The 27813-nt window shown below is 46.1% G+C and overlaps 1 protein-coding gene across 1 annotated transcript in view; it reads left to right on the plus strand.

Moving 5' to 3' along the window:
- Positions 1-27813, plus strand: part of ITGA8 (integrin subunit alpha 8) — a 133586-nt gene that overhangs the window by 85748 nt on the left and 20025 nt on the right. Inside the window, exons 18-27 of the mRNA XM_069959473.1 lie at positions 1437-1574; positions 2807-2874; positions 5601-5748; positions 8972-9064; positions 9581-9657; positions 15038-15118; positions 18185-18290; positions 21040-21201; positions 23727-23858; positions 25849-25962. Coding sequence (XP_069815574.1) covers positions 1437-1574; positions 2807-2874; positions 5601-5748; positions 8972-9064; positions 9581-9657; positions 15038-15118; positions 18185-18290; positions 21040-21201; positions 23727-23858; positions 25849-25962 — 1119 coding nt within the window. The remainder of the gene's footprint in view (positions 1-1436; positions 1575-2806; positions 2875-5600; positions 5749-8971; positions 9065-9580; positions 9658-15037; positions 15119-18184; positions 18291-21039; positions 21202-23726; positions 23859-25848; positions 25963-27813) is intronic.

The following is a 27813-nucleotide window of genomic DNA, read 5'->3' on the forward strand; positions in this document are numbered from 1 at the left end:
AGACCCCAGACCAGACTACAAAATATATACAGACCCCAGACCAGACTGCAAAATATATTTAGACCTCAGACCTTACCGCTAAATATAATCATAGGGCTGGGCGATATGGCCTAAAATTTATATCACGATATAATTTGATGCATGCACGATATAACGATATATCACGATATATCAATTTTTTTGTGTGTGTATACAAATTACAACACTTTAAGAACTTTTTAAGATGTGTATTGTATAACAGATCTTTTTCCTTGTGCCAGTTATCACCCCCCCTTGCCAGTCATCAGCCCCCCCTTGCCAGTTATCAGCCCCCCCCTTGCCAGTTATCAGCCCCCCCCCTGCCAGTTATCAGCCCCCCCCTTGCCAGTTATCAGCCCCCCGCCTGCCAGTTATCAGCCCCCCCCCCTTGCCAGTTATCAGCCCCCCCCATGCCAGTTATCAGCCCCCCCCCATCCCCCCTCCCCGCCCCGGTGCCAGTCATCTCCCCCTCCCCTATGCCATCATCAGCTTTCCCTATGTGCCAGCCAAGCCCCATGCCATTCCCACATCATGTCCCCCCAGCCAGGGCCATAATCAGCCCCATGCCATAGCCATCTGCACCCCCAGACCCCTCTGCTGCTTACCTTTCCTGCAGGGCTGGCTGATGGAGTCCGCGAGGCGAGACGGGCCGCGTCTTCTTTCCAGCATGCACTGGGAGAGACCTGACGTCACATGCATCGTCAACTAGCGTGCTGACGATGCGTGAACGGAAGGCCCTGCAGCGCGGTACCACGGAGCGGTAAGTGAGAAGCTTATTCACTACCGCTCCGTGGGCATGTATCGCGATATGACGATATGCCAAAAATCTATATCGTCATCCGAATTGATGACGATATTTTTGCATATCGTTCATATCGCCCAGCCCTATATAATCAGACCCCAGACCAGACCCCTCATTTGGTTACAGACCCCAGACCAGTCTTATAAATATAATCAGACCCCAGACCATACTAGTAAACTCAGACCACCAAACCCTTAAATAAATTCAGACCTCAAAACGTACCATTAAATTAATTTAGACCCCAGACCCTAAATAAATTCAGAACCCAGACCAACCCCCCTCATTTAATTGCAGATCCCAGAGTCCATCCCCCTTTTTTTAATTGCAAACCTCAGATCAGATCCCTAAAATACATCAGACCCCATTTAGTTAAATGCAGACCCCAGACCAAACCCCAGACCCCAAAGTGGACTCCTACACCAAACTTCCAAATTCAGACCATGCAGACCATACCCCCAAATACTAGGGATGATCCGAACATCAGTAGGACTATATCATCTTGACTCTTATTTCTCCAATCAGATCCAATCAAATTTAAATAAATAAATAAATCTTAAAATAGCCAGTTGAGCCAAGTCTCATATCTTTGTTGGCTTTCCCATGTGTTTTCCTGCAGGAGGAATGGGAATTTCGGGATAAGCTCACTCCCATCACTATCAGCTTGAATTACAGCTTGGATGAATCGGCCTTCTTGGGTGACCAGGATCTAAAACCAATACTAAATCTCTATAAGGAGGCAAGGATACAGCAACAGGTAAGTGCCGGACAGGTGTACCCTATCGTGTAGTATCGCTATGGTCCCTGGAGCATGCCCAAAAAAGCAATGCAGCGGGTCCATGAGCACATCTCCCTCACATGAGACCAATAGACAAGAACGTTAACCCTTGCACCGCCACACCTCTGTGGGTGCGGTTTAGCAGAGTTTGGGTATTCTATGTGTCTTGTATGTACTGCTACGTTATTACTAAAAGGGCGGACTAGATGGACCTAGTGGTCTTTTTTATGTTTCTATTTGTTTCCATCTTTCTCTCTATGTGTTTTTATATTCTATGTTTCTACATGTTTCCATCTTTCTGTGTTTCTATGTGTCTTGTATGTACTGCTACATTGTCACACTGCCAAACAAGTTATCCCTCAGCCACGCAACAGCTCCAGGCTGGAACACAGGTACTAGGACACTGCACATGAACCTGCAGGGACAGGGCAGCTCGGCTCTGCTACATCAGCATTCAGCTATCCCATTAGTAACAACTCAGGCTCACACTTAGGCTCACACTTAGGCTCACACTTAGGCTCACTCTCAGGCTCACTCTCAGGCTCACTCTCAGGCTCACACTTAGGCTCACTCTCAGGCTCACACTCAGGCTCACACTCATGTTCACCCTCAGGCTCAATTTCAGGCTCACACTCAGGCTCACTCTCAGGCTCACACTCAGGCTCACACTTAGGCTCACACTCAGGCTCACACTCAGGTTCACCCTCAGGCTCACATTCAGGCTCACACTCAGGCTCACTCTCAGGCTCACACTCAGGCTCACACTTAGGCTCACACTCAGGCTCACACTCAGGTTCACCCTCAGGCTCACACTCAGGTTCACCCTCAGGCTCAATTTCAGGCTCACACTCAGGCTCACTCTCAGGCTCACACTCAGGCTCACACTTAGGCTCACCCTCAGGCTCACACTCAGGCTCACACTTAGGCTCACTCTCAGGCTCACTCTCAGGCTCACACTCAGGCTCACACTTAGGCTCACTCTCAGGCTCACTCTCAGGCTCACACTCAGGCTCACACTTAGGCTCACTCTCAGGCTCACTCTCAGGCTCACACTCAGGCTCACACTCAGGCTCACACTCAGGCTCACACTCAGGCTCGCTCAAACATTGCTACTGATCTGAAATCCATCAGGACCTGTATAATATTTTCCTAAGAAAGACAAAAAATTGATAAGAAATGTGTTGAGAGCCTTTTGTTTTGCCTCCTCTCAGGCGCACATCCTGGTGGACTGCGGAGATGACAATATGTGCATTCCTGACCTGAAACTCTCCGCCAAATCGTAAGTCTAAATAAATAGACATCGCTTGATTGATTTCTAATAGAAGACATGCGTCCAACAACGGCCAGCGCCGGCCCAGACCCCCACGTGTCCTGTTTGTTTTACCTGTTGATTATAACGCACCGCAAAACGCTCATCTCACAGGTTTCCTGGTGAAAGGATTTTATAGTGGTTGAACAATACAAAGGGAAACGGACGAAAGACAAAAAGGAAAAGAAAAATGTTTGATTCTGTAATTATTGGGGAAGATTTATCAAACCAGATGAAAGAAAATGTCTACAATGGGTTTCTTAAAGGGCCAGACGCCTACTCAACATTGTGCACAGCTCCGCGACGGCTCTGTAAAGAGTCCAGCTCCCTAAGTGGTTAATCAGGATCCTAATTCTCGCTACAGATAATAATTGAGATGACAAATGATCTCCCTGTAATCGGGGTTATTTCCCCCATTATCGGGTCCCCCCCCCCCTGGTAGACGTGCAGCCTGCTGTATATACATTGTATACATGTTTGCAATCAGCCGCTTCCTGATTGAGATAAACTGCTGCATACAAAGGGATGCGCCTACTTACAGGGCTCAGCGAGCGGCGGGGTTATTATTAAGCTGCCGGCCCTGGAATCCGCCCACCGAGGAGCAGAGAAAACACAGAGAATCAGCCTCTTGTCTATGGACAGGAAATCATCATGGACGCCGATGAGATACAGTGCGACACCGCTAATACACAGATTTATCCAGGGTCACATGTGGTCTGCACTATAGATCTGTTATGGGGGGGCTCCACATTGTGAGGAATGGTATAAATTACAGATATACTCTTTATTGGTGATTTCCTCCCCAAACTGCGCCACCCCTGTTATCAGGTTGTGTTAGGTATTGCAGCTCAGCCCCATTTCAGTCATGGAGCAGTCGGCTCATTGGTTCAGATAACTTTCTTTACTCTGGTTTGGAGTCTGAATTCATTTTGGGGTCTGGTCTGGGGTATGATTTATATAGGGGTCTGGGGTCTGCAGTTAAATTAAAGGGGTACTCCAGCAAAAATAATTTTCTTTCAAATTAACTGGTTTTAGAAAGTTATATAGATTTGTATTTTACTTTTATTTAAAAATCTCCAGTCTCCCAGTACTTATCAGCTGCTGTATGTGCTGCAGGAAGTTATGTATCCTCTCCAGTCTCTGACACAGTGCTCTCTGCTGCCACCTCTGTCCATGTCAGGAAGTGTCCAGAGCAGGAGAGGTTTTCTATGGGGAGTGGCTGCTGCTCTGGACAGTTCCTGACATGGACAGAGGTGGCAGCAGAGAGCACTGTGTCAGACTGGAGAGAATACACCACTTCCTGCAGGACATACAGCAGCTGATAAGTACTGGAATATGCAGTTATATGCAATGTGACCAAGGATCCTCCGGCAGCAGATACGGCCCATGGTACGGCCACTGGCCATCCCGCACAGCTGGGACGTATAACAGGATACAACCCGCCTGAAGTGAAATGCTGGAAGTAGTTTTGCCTCCTCCTTACCCTGAAGTGTCTATGTGTAAGAGGAAGCCCCCCCATCCCTGCAGGGCCCTGACTATACAACATCAAAGCGCAGCCCGTCCCCCCACACCCCCGCAGCATTCCCGGCATAATGCTTTGAAATAAAGCCATGTGGATTCCCCTATGTTACAGCTCCACCATCATCATCATCATCATCGTGCCGCTCTACAACACAAGGACGGCGATTAACATATGGATTTTTTTTCCTTCTTTGAAATTATTTACTTAGAACTTTAAGACATGCGGCAAGTGACATGTGAAATGTGGAATCAATAGTCACAGGGCATTGCTGTACCAGCGTATGTATGAGTATATCAGGGGTGGATTAAAGGAGAAGTCCAGTGAAAGTTTATATTAAAGTATTGTATTGCCCCCCAAAGTTATACAAATCCCCAATATACACTTATTACGGGAAATGCATATAAAGAGCTTTTTTCCTTGCACTTACTACTGCATCAAGGCTTCACTTCCTGGATAACATGGTGATGTCACTTCCTGGATAACATGGTGATGTCACTTCCTGGATAACATGGTGATGTCACTTCCTAGATAACATAGTGATGTCACTTCCTGGATAACATGGTGATGTCACTTCCTAGATAACATGGTGATGTCACTTCCTAGATAACATGGTGATGTCACTTCCTGGATAACATGGTGATGTCACTTCCTGGATAACATGGTGATGTCACTTCCTGGATAACATGGTGATGTCACTTCCTAGATAACATGGTGATGTCACTTCCTGGGTAACATGGTGATGTCACTTCCTGGGTAACATGGTGATGTCACTTCCTGGATAACATGGTGATGTCACTTCCTGGATAACATGGTGATGTCACTTCCTGGATAACATGGTGATGTCACGCCTCGACACCCAGAGCTGTGCGGGCTGTGACTGCTGTATAGTAGTGTATAGTATAGTTTTATATAATATACTAGTGTATAGTATATAGTATAGTAGTGTATAGTATATAGTATTATATAATATAGCAGTGTTTAGTATATAGTATAGTAGTATATAGTATAGTATTATATAAAATAATATACTAGTGTATAGTATATAGTATAGTATATAGTATAGTAGTGTATAGTATAGTATGCTAGAAGCCAGGAGTATATAAGATGGTGGTGTAATAACTATATATATATAATAACCTGTCGGTGTGTTATCCTCTTTTCCCTCTGACTATAGGGATAAGAAGGAGTTAATTATCGGTGAAGAGAACCACCTGCTGTTCATCATAAATGCCAGGAACGATGGAGAAGGAGCCTACGAGGCTGAGCTCCAGGTCAACATCCCACCGGAGGCCGACTACGTGGGCATCGAGCGCAATATGGAGGTAACAGCAATAATGCATAGACTGTGTAACCTGCAGAGGAAATCCTGTTCCTGAACCCTTCCTGGCATGCGAGAGCCCCACAATGCACAGGGCACAGACATCTGGCAGCCCAGGATGCATCACTTCCTCGGCTGTCATGATAACCCTGGTGTCAGCCATATCCTGTTCTTTGGGGAAATATAGGATCTTGTCGCTTACTCTCAGGATATTTTCGGGCTGTGTCGGATCTCACCCTCCTCTCTCAGGATATTTTCGGGCTGTGTCGGATCTGTCCCTCCTCTCTCAGGATATTTTCGGGCTGTGTCAGATCTGTCCCTCCTCTCTCAGGATATTTTCGGGCTGTGTCGGATCTCACCCTCCTCTCTCAGGATATTTTCGGGCTGTGTCGGATCTGTCCCTCCTCTCTCAGGATATTTTCGGGCTGTGTCAGATCTCACCCTCCTCTCTCAGGATATTTTCGGGCTGTGTCGGATCTGTCCCTCCTCTCTCAGGATATTTTCGGTCTGTGTCGGATCTGTCCCTCCTCTCTCAGGATATTTTTGGGCTGTGTCAGATCTGTCCCTCCTCTCTCAGGATATTTTCGGGCTGTGTCGGATCTCACCCTCCTCTCTCAGGATATTTTCGGGCTGTGTCGGATCTCACCCTTCTCTCTCAAGATATTTTCAGGCTGTGTCGGATCTGTCCCTCCTCTCAGGATAATTTCGGGCTGTGTCGGATCTGTCCCTCCTCTCTCAGGATATTTTCGGGCTGTGTCGGATCTGTCCCTCCTCTCAGGATATTTTCGGGCTGTGTCGGATCTCACCCTCCTCTCTCAGGATATTTTCGGGCTGTGTCGGATCTCACCCTCCTCTCTCAGGATATTTTCGGGCTGTGTCGGATCTGTCCCTCCTCTCTCAGGATATTTTCGGGCTGTGTCGGATCTGTCCCTCCTCTCTCAGGATATTTTCGGGCTGTGTCGGATCTGTCCCTCCTCTCAGGATATTTTCGGGCTGTGTCGGATCTCACCCTCCTCTCTCAGGATATTTTCGGGCTGTGTCGGATCTGTCCCTCCTCTCTCAGGATATTTTCGGGCTGTGTCAGATCTCACCCTCCTCTCTCAGGATATTTTCGGGCTGTGTCGGATCTGTCCCTCCTCTCTCAGGATATTTTCGGGCTGTGTCGGATCTGTCCCTCCTCTCTCAGGATATTTTCGGGCTGTGTCGGATCTGTCCCTCCTCTCTCAGGATATTTTCGGGCTGTGTCGGATCTGACCCTCCTCTCTCAGGATATTTTCGGGCTGTGTCGGATCTGACCCTCCTCTCTCAGGATATTTTCGGGCTGTGTCGGATCTGTCCCTCCTCTCTCAGGATATTTTCGGGCTGTGTCGGATCTGACCTTCCTCTCTCAGGATATTTTCGGGCTGTGTCGGATCTGACCCTCCTCTCTCAGGATATTTTCGGGCTGTGTCGGATCTGTCCCTCCTCTCTCAGGATATTTTCGGGCTGTGTCGGATCTTACCCTCCTCTCTCAGGATATTTTCGGGCTGTGTGGGATCTGACCCTCCTCTCTCAGGATATTTTCGGGCTGTGTCGGATCTTACCCTCCTCTCTCACTCGATGAGACGCTGAAGACTTTCAGTTCTTTTATCCTGTTTCCTTCCTTGTATAAAAATCCTAAAGCGAGAAACGGTGACCGAAAAAAGAGACGCAGAACGGAGAAAGATTTCAGAGAGTAGTCGTATGTGTGGTCATTGCTCCCAACAATCAGCTGTGATCTGCTGAGGAGCATGTGTCCCCTGCAGCGCCACCTCAGGCCAGAGAAAGGATTACACAGGACAAAGGATTCTTCAGCTCTGTAAAAATAGCCATCAGATCTTTATTTTATTTCTTAAAGGGAAAGTGTCAGCTGGATTTTCTGTTACTGATTGGAGTCAGATACTAAAACTTGTTCTTTTATTTTAACCGGTTTCCATTTTCTGACTGTAATTTTTTTTATATCACTTTTTGTACATTATTATGGGGGCGGCCATCTTGCCTGGGCTGTTGTTTACAGCTTTAGTGACATGCTTTCCAGCAAGCCTCATGGACATAGATGACAATAGACAGACTCTGTCCCCTCGAGATGAATATGAGACATTACTGAGCGCGCTCTGTGACCTGTGAAGAGGTCATTCCACAGGGAGCTGCTATTATTTACACAATTAGCCATTTTCTGATGCCACTGTCCCTTTAAAAGTCAAGCCGATGTGTTTCGGCAGTGCATGCAACCTTCATCGCTGTGCAATAATCTCAGAATGCACCTGGACGCGCAGCATGTATCTCCATGTTGAATGCTGGACATATGGAGCCAAGCGTGTACCAGGGTCCAGTCCTAAGTGTGAGACTACACCACTGACATATTTATTAGGCGCACTATTGTCACCATATTAGTGACCCCACGTATACACATCTGCTATTCAAGGTTATTATTATTATTTCATATAATATTGTGAGTCATACAAGTGGGGGCTTCCTGGTTAATCGATGAGAGAAGACCAGACCATCAGGACTATATTACAATCTTTATGTTCTTCATATCCATTTCTTCATGTACACAGATCATTTTGTACCAGTATGGTCTGTTAATGTTTCCCTGCTGCCAATAAAACACATTGTTTAAAAAAAAGTCATACTCACCTGTTCCAATCACCCGCTCACCACCACTTCCTCTTGCCTCTGAGATGGTTTTCCTTTACAGGAAGAAGTGATGATGAGTGTGATTGGGAAAGGTGAGTATGAGTTTTTGTCCCTCATTGACAGGACATTGTTGCAACCTGTCATTGGCTGAGCGGGCAGTTCCTGCTGAGACCACCCCATTTCGGAGGCAAAAAGAAGAAGCAGTGATTAGTGGGAAGACTAGATGACATAACAACTGCAGGAAACCAGGGTAGGTGAGTATGACTTTTTTTTTATTTTCATTGAATAACAATCCCAGGTTATTTTATTATGCTATTTTAAACCCTACAAAATCTCCATGACAACAATGCACCTGACAGACATCAAAAATGGAAAAAAATCAGTGGTGCAGCCTCATGCTTTCAGTAGTGCAGCCTCACATTTTGGATCTGTAACGTCATTTATCAGTACAAATAAAAGGTAATTTACTTCACCTTTCAGTCGGCATTTTGAACCTTCTTCTGTAACGTTTCCATTTTTTATTCCTTACAACATTCAGATTCTCCCCACTCATCCCCATCTCTCCGTAGGGTCTGCGGCAGCTGAATTGTGAATACAAAATGGAAAATGAGTCCCGAATGGTGGTGTGTGACTTGGGAAACCCGATGGTGGCTGGAGCTAACGTGAGTAACTTCCCAAATGGGGGGCACGGAATGTAGACGGGTGGGTGTTGGTTCATTTATTCACCCCAATGGCTGTTTTACGGCTTGAAATTGTTTTTTTTTTTTTTTTTCCGATTCTGAATTAGAATGAAAAAAAAACAAAAAAAACCATCTTATTGGTTGATCTGTGAGAATGCTCCACAACTTCTCTGCACTGGTTCTCATTTATGAGGCCTGATGGGGGTCTTACCTTATAACTGCCTCAAATTAAAAATTTATTATTAAAAATTATGCCTAATAAAGTTTATTTTTTGTAATTTTTTGGTAATTTATTATGCAGATTTGCTGTATTTCATAATTTCACAATTTTTCAACCACTGATCCAAAATAACAGTTGGTTGTGAAGGAGAAGGTCAGTCATGGCATCAGTGTATAAGGGCGGAGGAGCGCTGTTGATGTGTCTGACCATACAGCATGGCCGGTGATGCCACTTACCCTATAACAATCCGCACCTTACAGCTTTCTGGTCTGTTTTAGCTCTCTCTCGGTCTACGATTTGTGGTCCAGAGGTTGGAAAGTGCCGACAGCATCAAATTTGATCTTTTTGTGAAAAGGTAAGGCCGCTTATTGGTGTTCTGTGCATGGGATATGTTTGTCTGAAATGCAATATACGCCATTTTCTTTCTTTCTATTTTTTTATCTACAGTTGTTCATTGTTGTCATTACAGAGGGATTTTCTTATAGTCAAAAAACCCTTAAAGGGGCTGTTCACCAAAAATATTTTTCTTTAAAATCAACTGATACCACAAAATTATATAGATTTGTAATTTATTTATATTAAAAATCTCCAGTCTTCCAGTACTTATGAGCTGCTGTGTGTCCTGCAGGAAGTGGCGTATTCTCTCCAGTCTGACACAGTGCTCTCTGCTGCCACCTCTGTCCATGTCAGGAACTGTCCAGAGCAGGAGAGGTTTTCTATGGGGATTTGCTGCTGCTCTGGACAGTTCCTGACATGGACAGAGGTGGCAGCAGAGAGCACTGTGTCACACTGGAGAGAACAAACTTCATGCAGGACATGCAGGACATACAGCAGCTGATAAGTACTGGAAGACTGGAGATTTATAAATAGAGGTAAATTACAAATCTCTGGCACTTTCTGGCACCAGTTTATTTAAAAGTATTTTTTTTTAATAACCCCTTTAAAACCACAAACAAATACTATAATATTTTGGGGGGGGGTTGTCACGTATTCTGGATTATCAGATGTTACAATTTTTTTTTAAGCAAAAACTCTCACCTTTCCTCTAAATCCCTTTAACCCTGAATTTGTGGGGGTGCTGATTATTTTGTGGGCAGGATTTTGGATTTTTCCTTTTGTTCTGCTGGCATGTGTAGTTATATTGTGTATACTAGTCCAGCCTTGTCCTTGTTGTACACTCCCGGCACGCCATGTTACGGCTACACGTCTGACCTTTACACCTAATTGTTCCAAGCGGATAAAACAATTTTGAAAGTTTGAGAAATCTTCAGATAACCCAGCGTGAAATCATCTGGCGGAGCTAAAGGGAAGGAAGTGGTGACAGAGAAGGATGACTGTCCCAGCATAGCCCGCCCTGCGCTCATCTGTCTAACCATCAGCCATGTTTTTCCAGCAGAAGCCGCCATTAATCTTCCCAGAAAATCTGCATGTTATTAATGAGGCCGACCTTGTGAGGACGCAGAGTGACGGGGACGCTGGGGTCAGCTGAGAGATCGCCACCATGTGGTCACCAGGGTTACTGTCACTGGGGGAAGGTTCATGGGGGTCATCCACTCCATTCCTACCAGTGTCAGACAGGACAGGGGGGGGGGGAAGCCACATATCCTTCTAAACAATTCCTTCAACAAGCTTAATGTGAGAAATCTATCATTCCAGTGTGGTGGTAGCTACAATTGTTGTTGTACAGCTCGGCCAGTGATGTTATAGTCGTGACGCCAGTGTTAGTCCAGCACACAGGTGGGATGTTGGTACCTGCTTTGTATATGGCCGGTAGCGCCCCCAAAGGGTCAGTAATTTTTTAATCTTCCAGATTGTAGTGGGTCCCTTGGGCACCTGTCGCAGCAGTCCTGAGTGGCAACTGACCCACCCAGGATGTTGGTACAGTCACCCACAGAAAGGGGAAAAATAACCCAAGGTGTACGGAGGTGTGAGTATAGGTGCTGGTGCAGACTGCGGAAGCAGAGTCTCGTGCGTGTGATATAAAATATAACACTTTACTGTAAAACTTTGGCAGGATAGCAGTACACGCTCTGTAGACAGTGATCATCTTGGCAACAGACTTGAGTGCTAACTTGTTAGGCTACGTTCACATAGATTCCCATGATATATTAGTGTGCTCCGTTTGCCCTAATTGTGCTCTGTTTGCATGCAATCCGTTCAAGATCCGTTTTTTTGAACAGAAGAAAAAAGTGTTTGCAGTATTTTTCTTTCCGCTTAAAAAAACGGATCATGAACGGAAAGTGCACTTCCGTTTTTTTTTACATTGTAGTCAATGAGGACGGATCTAAAACGGAAGGTATTTCCATTCACATCCGTTTTTTTTTTCATCCGTTTTTGCACTGAGCATGCGCAGAAGCAGCAAGAAACCAAAGAAGAAAAATAAACGGATAGAAAAACAGATGCTGACTGATGCAAACTGATGTACAAAAGTCAGTTTTTTTAAGCCAAAATACAAACGGACCATTAAAAAATGATGAACATTTTGCAATCAGTTTGCATCAGTCTGCTCATCAGTTTATGCTCATCCGTTTAATTAATATAGACGGATCCGTTAGAAACAAAAAAAAATGCTAGTGTGGCCGAGCCCTAATTGTGCTTTGTAGAAGGTAGAGAGAAGAGGAAAGGAGTTTTCCAGAGGAGCCCTATACCCAATGTAGCCCTTGTACCCTGCCAGAACTAGAGTGCAGATCTATAGTGAAGTGATACTCGTACTCACGTTTATACTAAGTCTGACTGCCTTCTGCCCCCTGGTATAGTAGAACCTGTCCTAGGTGGGTAGCTTTAGCTCCAGTCATCGGTTATCTAGGTGTAGCTAGGTGTCCAAGATTTCCCAGTTACCTGCACTGCGCAGTAGGATACGTAGACCTTCTTATTACGGTAGCTTTGTCCTACTGGGATCTGCTCCTCTTTCTTCAGAAGTCTGTCCTGCACTTTTTAGACACGTTCCTGGCGTGGGCTAGGGTATTCCTTGGTAGCTGCTCTCCCCTAGTGTTGCTTAGCACTGCATAGTAATCGTAATGGTTGCTTTAGAAGAAAGTCTTTTCTGCATCTGTCTCTGATCCTGTCAGGAGTTCTGGCCAAAGCCAGGCCCTGGCTTAACTTTTGCAGGAACTGCTTTGTGGTGTGTCCCCTCTCAGCTGTTCAATAGTAGTAATACATATACATACATAAGAAGTACTGACACCTAGTGGGAAACTACATACTTCATCCACCACTTGTTTAACCTGAGTAAGAACTTTAGGGCAGGTGCATAAGAGCAACGCTAGTAGTGGGACACCACACCAGCACCTGAAATGCCAGACATTTTTAGAAATCCACAACACCTCACCAGCTACAAGAGGTCAATACATAGAGTCTTGCACTATTCTGCTGGTGGGGTCATTGTATATACATTACATTACTGATCCTGAGTTACATCCTGTATTATACTCCAGAGCTGCGCTCACTATTCTGCTGGTGGGGTCACTGTGATCTGTATCTGATAATGTGGTGTCTATCCCCACAGATGCCGGAATACCGGATCCTCACCCCCATCAGGTGTATGTAGTTATTCCAACAGCGGTATTTTCCTCTTCCTGTAGATAACGCTCTGTGTTTCTCTCTTTGCGGCATTCCTCTGGACCGCGCTCTGTGAGATTACAAAATACGATGCACGTCCAGGGAGATGTCAGTGGAGCTGCAGTCAGTCCTCCGGAGCTGTTGGCTCTCCTCAGTAACATTGTGATGGAAATAATAAGCCAGCAGAAATATTTGGCCGCGGGAGGAAAGCGATGGGGTCACGTGACCGCCCTGGCAGCGCCAGCGCTATGTAATGATCGGAGCCGGTCAATGAGGGATTGATTATCCCCGACTCAACGATCTCGATGTGTTTATTTAAAGATTACTAATTTATTTACATGGAGGAAAACAATCCCTGGATTTCTGGCCTCGGCTTGGAATGTCGCAGCCTTGTGGGTTTTTTCAGCTCGTGAATACAAGGCTGTCAGTGGGAAATGCGAAACCTGCGCCGCGGCCAATGGTAGATGTAATCAACATGTAATAATAGAGATATTAAAGGGGAACTCCGGCAAAACATTTTCTATCAAATCAACTGGTGCCACAAAGTTATGTAGATTTATAATTTACTTCTATTTAAAAGTACTTATCAGCTGCTGTATGTCCTGCAGGAAGTGGTGTATTCTCTCCAGCCTGACACAGTGCTCTCTGCTGCCCCCTCTGTCCATGTCAGGAAGTGTCCAGAGCAGGAGAGGTTTTCTATGGGGATTTGCTGCTGCTCTGAACAGTTCCTGACATGGACAGAGGTGGCAGCAGAGAGCACTGCGTCAGACTGGAGAGAATACACCACTTCCTGCAGGATATGCAGCAGCTGATAAGTACTGGAAGACTGGAGATTTTTAAATAGAAGTAAATTACACATCTCTATAACTTTCCGACACCAGTTGATTTTAAAGAAAAACATTTTTGCTGGAGTGCCCCTTTAGTTATAACATTAATAGGAATCTTAGCTATGCATTCATTCATATATATATATATATATATATATATATATATATATATATATATATAGTGGCTGCAGGTATACACAGGAATTACCAGCTGTCACTGCCCTGGGGCTGTGAGGATGCTATGAGCTTGGTGAAACATGTAGGGAGGACTTTGCCTAATACTTCCCTAGAATCCTGGCAGCACTGGCAGGCATAGATATAGATATAGCTATGTGACTAGTCTACTGAATATGCAGAGGACAGACGGCTCAGACTCCGGGGAGGGGCAGCTTCATTCACTAACAACATGAATAAAGTTCTGTATGTAGATGTGGAGGATAATTCACTATACTGTCATGTGTAAGCATTGCAGCCATTAACCCTCCGATGCTAACAGACAAGAGTTCTGAGAATCCTGTGGATAATAGCGACCACATTGAGCTAATTGTCCTACAACAAACAATGCAATCCGAGCCGTCACCACTCCTGCCTGTCACCCATCACCCTGCATCTTGTTTGTGTTCTGTGAAATGCTGAAAACTGTTTCCAATTTACAAGATATTGCCAGCAAAATAACTTTAAAGGGGTATTCCAGTGTCAGAATCTTTTTATATCAAGCTGGAGGTGCAGTAAGAATTAAAAATAATAGTAGTCATCCTCACCTACCCTGGTCCCCCGCCGCTCCCAGTCCTTTCATCACTGCTCTCTGCCCTCTGAACCAATCCCTGACACCATTGCGGCCAGTGATTGGCAGGTCATGTGGTCACACGTGGGGGACTGGAGGATGCTGGGACAGGAGCTGTGGGGGATCAGGGAGGATCAGTTATTTCCCATTTTTCCTGCACAATCAGGTGTAATATAAGAAATCAGTGAGTCACAATCTGGAAAGGATACATTGTCATCCAACAGTTGGACAAGAAGAACGTCCCCGATAAATCCTTCATCCTCCTCCTGAGGTCACTGATCATGTATCCAGGGATTGAACAACTGTAATGGTCGATATGGACTGTCTATGGCTGTACTAAACAAGTTAACGTCCTTCCATCCAATGTGTATGGCCACCAAAAGAACGGCCAAACCAGTCGATATCATCAGGACGGCTCTCTTACCTGTATGGGGTGTACGGACACTTGGCTCTCCGGGTGTATAGGGACGGGGTAAGAGCTGTCGGTCAGTACAGGTACAGGCACCGCTTTAGCCGCTGTCTTGTAGTCTAACCCTGTTCATATGTTTTTTTCCTTTGTTTTCCAGCTCCAACAAGGACAATCCCAAAAGTAACTTTGTCAGTCTAGAAATCTTTATTACTGCTGAGGCGCGGGTGGAGATCAGAGGGTGAGTAGCTTGGATTTTTTATGTTTTTTAACTTTTTTAAAAAAAAAAATCTTTTTAACATTTTTATATTTAATAAATAACAAAATATATACAGTGGTGCCTTGGTTTAAGTAACTTGGTTTAAGAGCGTTTTGCAAGAAGAGCTCACAGTTTTATCAAAATGGTAACTTGGTGTAAGAGCATTGCTTTGGTGTAAGAGCTCCCTGTACTAGGTGGGAGGGGGAGTGGGGGAGGGGCATGGTCTGCATAGCGGGGTCTACAGCCCTGTACTCCGACCCAGAAAGTCTCCCTCACCTTCCAAATCATAGCAGATCCACTTCAGGCTGGGGCTTACATCAGGGGACAGGACTGTGGGGGTAATCTCTCCATAGCTGTAACCCCTCCCTCCCCGGACAGAGTGCTGCATGTATGTGCCCACATCTGCCCTGCTCATTCCTCCCTCCTCCCTGCAGTCTCTGTCCGCCCTGGTGTTTCCCATCCTCTCCATTACTGTACAGTAACTTATATATCACAGATTCTGCTGCTTCTCATTGTTTCATCTGTTTTACATGTTATTCAGAATAATAATCAGTATATTTGGGGTGTGGAACCAATTGTCTGCAGATCAGTGATTTCTTATGGGAAAATCTGCTTTGGTATAAGAGTGATTTGGATTACAAGCACAGTCCTAATATAATATAATGGTTATCTGGGTGACTGACTAATATAGATAAGTCAGATGGAGTCAGAGAGCGGAGTATCCTTTTAGATTTTCTTTTGTAGTTGCAAATTGTTTTTCATTTTAGATACATTGGAACAATCAGATAGCATTATGGTGCGTTTACACGGAACAATTATTGCTCAAATTTTCGCAATAACGATCGCGTTTCAGCGATAATCGGCTTGTGTAAACACAGTTACCGATCAAGCGACGAGCGAGAAACCGTTCATTTCTCTTTCAACATGTTCTCAAATCATCGTTGGTCGTTCGCTAAAAATTCGCAGGTCGCTTCGTGTAAAGATTCACCCTGTTTGTGAGATGGGCTAAATGATCTTAAAAATGATCGCAATAACGATTTTTCTAACAATTTATTCGTCTAAACGCTGATTGTTATAAAAACCAAATCATTGATTCAAAATCGTTAAACAATCGATTGGGCGAATTATTGCTTTGTGTAAAACGATAATACGTTAAAAAGCTGGACGTACTGCTCAGATGACAGATTTAGGCAAACTCTGAGTGTGCGGCATTTGATTAGCGTTGGCTGCTGAAGTATGATGCCGTCCTAGGGAGTCCTGGAAAACATAGATACATCCATAGGTTATAGCCCCGGGGCGGCATCCAACTCCTGCAGCCTCCGCTAACCACATGCTGCCGACTCAGGATCGGGGAACCCCACCGCGCTCAGAGTTTCCTCTCTCTATGGGTGATATGACCCCCAGTGTAGGGACCCCGTAACATTCTACTGCCTATCCATTTTATTACTACCCACAATCTAATAAGACCTAAAACGGGGCGACTCTTTAGAAGCTGAACTTAATAAGTTTGGCGGACACTGTAGCCTATAGGTCGGGGGGGTCGGTGTCTCCAGCGCGGCTGATCACATATCCAGACTGCTGGAATATTCTGCATCTGCTTCTTCTCCAGCCGGCGCTCTGGACTCTGGTGACCTCCAGGAACGTGTAGTAAATGTAGATGTGCTGACATCACTTACAGTAAAGCGAAACAGGTGGGGGGGGAGGGATAAAACTGGAGACTTCGCCAACTAGGAAGGGGAGACCGATGGCGGAAGGAGTGCGCCCAATGCGGAATATCCTACTTGGCTCCAAAGACTCGGATCAGTCCTGGAAGATCTCCACCGCTCTGTATACCATGGCTTCCAGTCTCCTTCCCATTAATGTAGAGAGGTGACAGGACATGGTGAGATATGGCGTACACGTCCCTCCACGTCCTGCCGACGGCTCCTCTGCTTAGTGTAGTAGCATCACTCAGGAAATCACCGGAGGAAATCCGTCATTAGGGATAACCAGCTACAGGTGTGTAATAAGGAGACTTTCTCAGCATTGTGCCAATGGACGGTAATTTCGCTAATGCAATCCGTGAGGTTCAGGGTCCACGGCTGATTTGTTGCAGAGTCCCCCCGATTTATCTTCTATCTGGGAACGTCTCTGATCTCGGCCGTTACTCTAAATGGTTATCTGTGTTTCGTCTCTACATTGGATGAGGCAGGATCAGCGTTACAGATCTCTGGATGGGAACGTCCGTATATGTGATCAGGATCAGTAACAGTGATCTGGATTGTGTAACTGATGAGGAGGGATAAGCCGAAAACTGCTTCATGGATGAGAATTAGAGGCTTAGTCAGGATTTATGTAATTCTACTTAATCTCTATGAAAACTTCTACAATTTACGGATCAATTCCATCCTCAGTGTATTTACTGATGTCATTGAATAAGAACAAATCAGAGGCAGCGGACCTGTACATAGCTAGTCCTGCCCTATAGACAATGCTCTGTGAGCTCCAGACTGATACATTGTGCATAGCTAGTCCTGCCCTATAGACAATGCTCTGTGAGCTCCAGACTGATACATTGTACATAGCTAGTCCTGCCCTATAGACAATGCTCTGTGAGCTCCAGACTGATACATTGTGCATAGCTAGTCCTGCCCTATAGACAATGCTCTGTGAGCTCCAGACTGATACATTGTACATGGCTAGTCCTGCTCTCAGCTGTATTCAGTGTAGACAATGCTCTGTGAGCTCCAGACTGATACATTGTACATAACTAGTCCTGCTCTCAGCTGTATCCAGTGTAGACAATGCTCTGTGAGCTCCAGACTGATACATTGTATATAGCTAGTCCTGCTCTCAGCTGTATCCAGTGTAGACAATGCTCTGTGAGCTCCAGACTGATACATTGTACATAACTAGTCCTGCTCTCAGCTGTATCCAGTGTAGACAATGCTCTGTGAGCTCCAGACTGATACATTGTACATAGCTAGTCTTGCTCTCAGCTGTATCCGGTGTAGACAATGCTCTGTGAGCTCTGTCTGTATTGATTCCTTATTGTTTTTATTCTTGTAGAGTTTCTCATCCCCCTCAGATCGTCCTGCCCATTCCAAACTGGCAACCAAAGAAAAAACCTGCAGAAGAAGTGGAGATTGGGCCCCTAGTGCAGCACATCTATGAGGTATGAATTGGCCCCATAGACACTAAATACAGTGAACACATTTCCTTCATCCTTTCTACAACAGGTGCATCTGATATACAAACAAGATACATAAATATGTGTTTCTATGGCAACAGACTACAAACCAAGTGCTAGGTAGTCTGATCCTGCTGTCATGTCTTTTTTTTTTTTTAATTCTCAATTTTATTCCTTTTTCCATTTTATAAAACAAACAAACAAGCAGGGGCAACAGCACCACCTTTACAAAGAGGCGCAGGCCCATAAATTGGACATGCAAATACAGATGAATCAAAGAACAATCATATGTCAACAGAACACAGAGCGTCCGCCGCTCCCAGTGGGTGGTAGTGTCGGCACTTACTTAAAAATAAGGGAGTGAGCTAGCGCTCAATCAAAAAGATTCCTAAAAGAAACCGGGGGGGGGGGTAGAGAGGGCAAAGAGTGAAGAAAAAAGAGAAGAGGGGGAGGAGGAAAAAACGGGGGGGAAAGCAGGCGGGCCCCCATGTCAGAGGGGGAGAATAGGGGGGGGAGGGGGGAAAGAAGGGGAGAGGAGGGGGCAGTCCCTCACTGTGCCATGAGACTCCGGAATTCAGCCGATTCAGTGAATTGATCCCAATAATACCATGTTTTGTAGAACTGAGAGTCGCGGCCATACAACTGTGCCGTAAGGTCCTCCATTCGTTTGATCTCTTCCACTTTATGTACCCACATAGAGGTGGTGGGGGGATTTACTTGGCGCCAGAGAGCCGGAACGCAGGCCCGGGCCGCATTGACCAGGTGTCGGAGCACAGAACGACGGTAGGATTTGAGGGGGATCTCCGATAAATGCAGGAGAAAGAACGATGGAGAAAAGGGGAGCCGACGGTCGGTGAAGGTGGAGATGATGCGCCACACTTCCTTCCAAAAAGGCACCACCCTAGGACAGCTCCAGAAAATATGTAATAGGGAGCCCTCTCCACCACAGTTTCGCCAGCACAGGGGAGATACGTCCGGGAAGATCCTATGCAGCCGGGTAGGAACCCGGTACCATCTGGAGAGAAGCTTATAACCCGCCTCCTGGAGACGAGAGGAGATGGATGAAGAGTGCGTACAGGTGAGAACCCGCTCAACCTGTGTCGCCGTGAAGGTAATATTGAGGTCTTCCTCCCAAGCGGTGAGGTATGGGAGTGGTGGCTGTTCTGGTGGAGAGCCCAACATGGCATAAATGAGAGAAAGAGTGTGGCGTAGAGGGTCGGAGCCCAAGCAAAGAGACTCAAACTGAGTAAGTGGCCGTGTAAAGCATGAGGGGTTAGGGAGAGACCGGAGAAAGTGGTGAAGCTGGAGTGCTCTCCAGAATCCAAGAGGTAAAGGATCAGTCAGGTCATTGAGCGCAGAAATGGAAAGCCAGGTCTGACCCGTAATGAAGGAGGAAGCCCGAAAGTTGCCCGTTCGGAGCCACGTGCGGAAGACCGGGTCCTCAACACTAGTCGGAAAGGAGGGATTACCTAAGACGGGAAACAGAGGGGAGGGATGTGGGCCCAAGTAGCCCGAGGACAGGTGTTTCTGGCAGACTTTTAGGGTCGGAGCGATGGTAGGGTGTGAGCTCACTAGGCTGGAGGCGCCAGGTAGCCACGGGGCTGCCAACAGGGAAAGAGGGGACAACGCCATTTCCAGGCACACCCATGCTTTCGTGGGTGCATGGCGGTGCCAGTCAACCACTCGAGAGAGGTGGGCCGCAACGTAATAGTGGTAGAGGTTAGGAAGTCCCAATCCCCCCCTTAATTTAGGCCGGTTTAAGACTAGCTTTGCCAGTCTGGGCTGCTTATGTGCCCATATGAACCTGGTGAGAATGGACGAGAGTTGCCGGAAGTAGGACATAGGCACCGCCACAGGTAGGGCCTGGAAGAGGTATAATAGGCGAGGCAAGACGTTCATCTTGAAGATCGAACAACGCCCGAACCATGTGAAGGTGCCCTTGTGCCACCGCAGCAAGTCTGCCTCAATGCGCCGAAGCATAGGTGGAAAGTTTGTCTTAAAGATGTCCGATACTGACGGCGTCAGGTGGATCCCTAGATACGTGAGAGATGAGCGAGCCCAGCGGAAGGGGAAAGAAGATTCCAGCACGGAGACCCCGGCAGCGGGAAGGGTGAGGTTGAGCGCCTCAGATTTCTGCAGATTGATCTTATAATGAGATAGGGCCTGGTATCGCGAGAGTTCTGAGAGAAGGTTGGGGAGGGACACCGAGGGCTGTGTAAGGAAAAAGAGAAGATCATCCGCATACGCCGCTACTTTGTGTACCCTCTGACCCACAGATATTCCAGAGATGTCCGTATTATTCCTAACGTGTCGGAGAAAAGGTTCCAGTGTCAGGATGAAGATGAGAGGGGAGAGAGGGCATCCCTGCCGCGTGCCATTTGCCTGCTGTCATGTCTTACACAACTACTACTACCTCCGCCTCCTCTATTTTCTTATCTACAGAAAGTAATGGGTGGGAGGGGGAATCTGTAACCATAGAGACCCCTTAGTCTGCACAGGAGCTGTGTACACAATTACTATTATTATACACAAATCATTACTAAAGTGCTTTAAAGAGATTTTCCTCAGTTGGAGACTTATGACCGTCCATCAGATATAAGTAACAGCTGCTTGTGTCTCGCCAGTCTTCTCTATTGCTCCTCCACTGAAATCTATGGTATCTACCACAGTCCTGTTATAAGAATAAGTTGTAACAAATTTCCTTTTTTTATTATTATTATTTTTTTTTATAAAGCTCCATAATATTGGACCTAGTGCGGTTGGGGAGACGGATCTTACCGTGGAGTGGCCCGAAGAGAATAAATTAAAAGAGTCCCTCCTATATATATTTCACATTGAGACAGAGGGACCCTTACAATGCCACCCGAGCAGCACTATTAACCCTTTAAACATTAAGGTATGTAAATTTATTATGTGTCAATTGTGTCTAAATGCAATAAAAAAAGGAATCCATCCCGACGTTCAGCTGATCGTTTTGATCGGATCTCCTTGAAGCTGTGCTTACTCCCTACAGCGGCCACTGCTGGGTAAACACGGTATTGCATGATGCCTGAATTTGTTGGTTTCTTTTTAACACATGGGGGGACTTATTCCTCTGAAGCATGTGTATGGCTTATGGGGGGGTTCCCAGGTGTTGTCATGTTACAATGTGTCTATTAGATCAGCAAATCATTCTAATACTTTATCTGAATAGGATACATTTCTAACAAATCTTCTCTGCGCATATCAGATCAGTGTCTGTCTGGTTACCCTCATTTCTATACTGAAATTAAAGGGGTGCTCTGGTGTTAAAAAGTTATATAGATTTGTTATTTACTTCTATTTAAAAATCTTCAGTCTTCCAGCACTTATCAGCTGCTGTATGTCCTGCAGGAAGTGGTGTATTCTCTCCAGTCTGACACAGTGCTCTCTGCTGCCACCTCTGTCCATGTCAGGAACTGTCCAGAGCAGCAGCAAATCCCCATAGAAAACCTCTCCTGCTCTGGACAGTTCCTGACATGGACAGAGGTGGCAGCAGAGAGCACTGTGTCAGACTGGAGAGAATACACTTCTTCCGTCAGGACATACAGCAGCTGATAAGTACTGGAAGACTGGAGATTTTTATATGGAAATAAAGTACAAATCTGTATAACTTTCTGGCACCAGATGATTTGAAAAGTATTTTTTTCACTGGAGTTCCCCTTTAAGATTAAGACTTCATCCGCTTCCTGGCTGTGGTTACTTTCCCACAGGGTCTTATTTGTCGCTGGGTTTTTCATCCGTCCCAGATCCCAGCAGATATATACGGCTCTGTCCCTAGTGGGATTTATGAGATAATATCCTTCTTGGCTCCCCCATATGGGCCGCACATGTGAGGGGTTTCCGAGGGTAATTCCTTTGCTGTTTGCAGCCGCTTGTTAATTTTCCTGGTACTTTTCATCTTTTATTGAAGTCGCACTAATTGCACAGACGCAGATCCTTTCCTCCCAGGACCAGCAATGCCTTGTATAGGGGACAATGCACTAACATTACACAGGTAAAAGGAGCAGAATACAAGGACGCCATGTAATAATGCAGTGCATTCTATGTGTATGGCGGAGTGGTCAGCTATTGGGGTGCTGGGGTCGGGGTTATGAGGATACCAGTCCATGTTCTGTACAACACTGCGGAATATGCTGGGCTCAAACACTTATTATTGACTAATTTATTATTGTATCAACTGATAAATAATTCTTAGATTTAGTTTTATAAACTAAAAAGCATTGCAAATATTCCCCTCCTAGTACTTAAAGGGCCACTCTGAAATAAAAAAAAAAACAAAAACAAATGTTTTCAGATCAAGTGGTGACAGAAGGTTAAACAGATTTGTAAATGACTTATATTTAAAAAAAAAAATACTCCAGTCTTCCAGTACTTACCAGCTGCTGTATGTCCTGCAGGAAGTGGTGTATTCTCTCCAGTCTGACAAAGTGCTCTCTGCTGCCACCTCTGTCCATGTCAGGAACTGTCCAGAGCAGGAGAGGTTTCCTATGAGGATTTGCTGCTGCTCTGGACAGTTCCTGACATGGACAGAGGTGGCAGCAGAGAGCACTGTGTCAGATTGGAGAGAAAACATCACTTCCTGCAGGACATACAGCAGCTGGTAAGTAGTGGAAGACTGGAGTTTTTTTAGTAGAAGTGAATTACAAAGTGTATAACTTCCTAAAACTGGTTAATTTGAAAATATTTTCTTTTATCGGAGTACCCCTTTACATCCTAAGTCCTGTGACAACCACAGAACTATTAGGGTGTGTGTGCACTGAGCATTGTGGGTCAGATATGGTAGTTTTCACACAGAATCAAAGAAAGAGGAGACAGGCTGGAGGAGGAGGGAGGTTAGTCTGGAAAAGGATAGGCTGAAGGAGGAGGAAGAATAGGCTGGAGGAGGAGGGAGGATAGGCTCGAGAATGAGGGAGGAGGCTGTAGGAGGAGAGAGGAAGAGGCTGGAGGAGGAGGGTGGATAGGCTGGAAGAGGACGGAGGTTAGTCTGGAAAAGGAGGGATAGGCTGGAGGAGGAGGGAGGATAGGCTAGAAGAGGAGGGAGGATAGGCTGGAGGAGGAGGAGGCATAGGCTGGAGGAGGAGGCATAGGCTGGAACTCCATTAGATGGGGAGAGGTGGAGCCCTGCTGGAGTAGGGATAGGCTAGGGCAGGGATGGGGAACCTGCCGTTCTCCAGCTGTTGCAAGACTACAATTCCCATCATGCCCGGACATACATCAGCTGGAGGGCGGCAGGTTCCCCATCGCTGGGCTGGAGCTTTGCTGGAGGTGGGGTAGCGCCTTTTGATTTGGCCTTCCAGCTACCACTGCCTGCATAAGAGTAACCTCATAGTGAAAGGTCTTAGATTCATCTGCTGTCGTTTTCCATTGCGCACATTCATGTCTGACGTTTTTCCTCCTCAGCCAAGTGAACCCGAAGACACCCCAGAGTTAGCGGCTTTCCTCCGCAACTCCAGCGTCTCCCATGCAGTGAGTCGGAGGGATGTAGCAGTGGCGGAGCCCTTGAGGCACATCCCCATCCCAACTAAACTACTGGTAAGAACATAGCATTATATAGTAAGCACATAAGTATATTCAATCAGCCAGCGGTTATCCCTCTAAGCAGCCAGACTCTGGGACTACTTACATGGGATGATTATCATTAAGAAATAGATTGGCTGAGCCAAGGACCCCTGAGACGTCCCTTCAAGATGTGGAGACGTCAGAGCTATTGGGTTATGCTCAACCCTCCTGCTTGCTAAGACAATCTGTCTTGGTTACCCCAAAAATGTATAATAAAGGAGAACTCCATCTAAAAAAATACAATGCTGGCAGAGGTCAGGGGGGAACATAAGAAAGAATGTATACTCACCAGTCCCTGTGACCCCCACCGGGATCCTCCTGCAATGTCATGACCCGGCTGATGGATGGCAACTCAGGGCTGGGCCGTCACTGATTGGCTGAGTAGTTAGTTTTCCCTGGGTCGTGACTACTCTATTGACTCATCGCTGCAGGGGCATGGGGACCGGTAAGTATACATTCTTTATTATGTTCCCTCCACCCCCTGCCCGTACTGTAGTTTTTGTCTTTGCTGGAGTTCTCCTTTAAAGGGGTTGTTGGTAGAGCAGGAAAGGTCCTACCTCTTCCGCTCTCCATCGCTCCACTTACTTCCTCTGCAGATGAGTATATGGAGGGAGCAAATTGCGGCAATGACCAATAGCTGCCCAGTATTACTGATGTCTTGACGACATTGGTTAGCTATTGGTCATTGCGCGGGACGCCTGCATGCAATGCCTGTAGTGCCTGCACCATGCTCCCACCTCCCTAGTCTGCAGAAGTTATAGCACAGAAGCACAGAGGGAGGAAGTAGAGCACCGGAGAGCAGAAGAGGTAGGAGCCTTCCTGCTCTCCAGATAACCCCTTTAAGAGCTGAGCGGAGTCAGAGTGATGTTTTCCTCCAAGGCGCAGAACGCATGGGTACCTGAGGCAAGATGGCCGCCAGTACTGGCTGATTTAGTGACTGTGCCCAATGATAGAACGCCCCTCCCCCTCCTGCACAGGCTGCCGTCATCTCACGGGCCCCTTCCATCTGGATCTGTATTGTCACAGGAGCGAGTACGCCAACGATTTCATCTCTCCACTTGTAAGATAGACGCATTTTTTTACGCCGTTAATTGGAAACACGTTGGATCAGTCGCTCCGGGGCCCTCGGCTTATTCTCTCGTCTGGAAAGATGTTTTGTTGCGATTTTTATGTGATTGTTGTTGGAAGATTTAGTAATTATTTTGCTGGCCGGGTCCATAAATCTGTTGTAGATAACGAAAAGAATTCCGTAACTAGAAGAGAGGGGAGCGCACGGACAGCTGGCTGGAGGCTGAACGGCCGATCAGCTGATCACTAGAGCTGGGAAACATCAGCAGATCTGGCCGGCTGCTGGTCTGGAACGTGGCTGCTGATCCGGCACATATGGCGGATGGGTCAGGGTGACCAGCTCCGTCCTCAGCATTTGCGCTTTGTTGCTGTTACAGACGCAGTGGACACAATTATTATTAGAGATGACAGATCCGAGACTGACGAGAGTTGTTCCAAACTTTGCAAAAAGTTTTGGTACATTGATATGTGTCACCTGTCTCTCCGACATCTGGGAGTGACAGCCCGCTCAGCCAATCACTGACTGGGAGGTGAACTATGTATACCAGATGTAGGAGAGACAGGTTACACATACAAATTACTATGTATACCAGATGTAGCAGAGCTGAGCTTCTCAGAGGTAGCAGAGCTGAGGTTTCCATTTGGCACAGCTCATAGGTATAGCACAAACTGATGTATTTGCATGCAGATAAATTACATATGCCAGATGTAGCAGAGCTGAGCTTCTTACATGCAGATGAGACAAACTTGTCACATGCTAAACAACTATGTATGCCAGATGTAGCAGAGCAAAAAAAAAGTACACTTAAAAAGTTCTGAAATGTAAAAAAACCTGGTAAGATTAGTAATAATGGAGAAGCAGCAATGACGCGTCTGTGGGTTTCTCTCACTGCAGAATTGCTCCACCGTCTCATGCTCGAAGATCTCCTGCAGAGTGAAGCAGCTGAGAGGAGCGGAGCGAGCGGTGCTGAAGATCCGCTCCCGGCTATGGGCAGAGACCTTCCTCCAGGTGACTATAGAACTATATACTGTATACATACTGTTATATTTCATACACTGCACCAATGCCTCCGACCCCATCACCTCTGTTGCAGGTTACAGTACACGGTTTCAATAAATCTTGACACTCTTGAATGCTTAACCTTAACGCTGGAGGCAGGTGCTTGAGAGAAGTAAGAGAGGTAGTTGTTGCGGTGCTTGTAGAGTGAAGAATAGAGCAAAGGAGAGGAGTTTGCTAAATGAGCCCCAGCCCAGTGTAGCTGTGTACTCTGCTTGAACTTTTAAGTAGATATCTTGAGTGAAGTGATACTCATACTCAAGTTTAGACACTGTCTGACAGTCTTCTTCCCTCTGGTAGCATAGAACCCGTCCCAGTAGGGTAGTACAAGCTCCAGCTGTGGTTATCTGGATGTAGCTAAGTGTCCAAGCCTTCCCAGTAACCTGCAATGCGCAGTAGGATACAGAGACCTTGTATACTGTTTGCTTTGTCCCACTGAGGCTAGTTCCTATCTTGTTCAAAATACTGCCCTGCTCTGTTTAGATGTGTTCCTGGCAAGAGTCAGGGTGTTCCTTGGTGACTACTCTCCATGTTGTGTGCTTAGCACTTCATAATAGATATAGTAGTAGTGGTAGAAGAACTGTTGGTCTCTAATTGAATCTGTTCACACTCATGGCTGAACTCAACTGAACTGCGTACTTACTCCCACATGGAGCTAACTGCTCCTACAGGGGCTGAGTTTGTGTAAAGGGCCAGGATAGGTTGAGAGAGAGAGCACATCCTATTGGTCAGCACAAAACACATGGTACAACAGACATTAACCCATGACCTTCCTCAACTGTGCAATAGAATACATATACACTGACACATATAACACTGACAACTAGTGGGGAAACCGTAAATACCTCATCTACCACCTAACCTGAGAGAGAGCTTTTTGACAGGTGCAAAGATCACTAATAGTAGGACATCACACATGCATGATGGGAGTTGTAGCTGCAGGGCCAAGGTTCCCCATCCCTGTGTTTTAGGGTTTTGCATTGCGGCCCAGAACTTCCCATTACCCTCCTGGGTGCATATATAGATTTGCTGATATCCTCTTCCAGTCCCGACCACTCACTGGTTACACATATAGCACTACCATACAATGGACGTCTCCTGCTCCGATTGTAGACAGGCAGCGGTTATTTTGGGAGCAGCTATAAGTCCAATGACATAATGATTGTTTGCATTGTCCGGCGGCCAGGACCAGCTGCTTCTGGAGGAGAATCAAAGCGGGGAATATTAATAAGATGAATCATCCCGGATTACAGATGAAACCCCATCCAGCAGTACATGCTTATTGTGCAGCGCACTCCCAATGGCAGATGAGACTTATATTACAGTATAGCCTTTCACTACTTTGCTGGTTTTTATTAGTTTTTTTTCTCTTGGAAAATATAAAGTTTTTGTATTTCCCATGTCTTTCATTTACAGTAACTAAAAAATGTCAATGATGTGTGGCCAGAAATCCAGACTACTAAAAGGGGCTGATGTTAAAGGGGTATTCTGAGTTATAATAACCTGTCCCCTGCCCTCCCTGCAGTCAGAACCCCCTGAGTGGGACCCTGGCTCTTTGTGTTTACATATTCATTTGCCATGGGAGCTGCTGAAGGTGGCCAAGTGTATACTCAGTGATCTCCGCCAGCTCCATAGGCAATGAACGGACAGTAAAGGATGACACAAGGCCCTGTGCTGGAAATGGAGGGGGGATCCCGGGGTCAGACTGGCCGCAATCTGGCAGTTATCCCTATCCTGTGAATAGTTATTTCAAGTTAGAATACCCCTTTAAGGGAACTTATTTACAGTATTTAGTAGTTCAAC

The sequence above is a fragment of the Dendropsophus ebraccatus genome, chromosome 2 (genome assembly GCF_027789765.1).
Source record: "Dendropsophus ebraccatus isolate aDenEbr1 chromosome 2, aDenEbr1.pat, whole genome shotgun sequence".
Taxonomy (NCBI): Eukaryota; Metazoa; Chordata; class Amphibia; order Anura; family Hylidae; genus Dendropsophus; species Dendropsophus ebraccatus.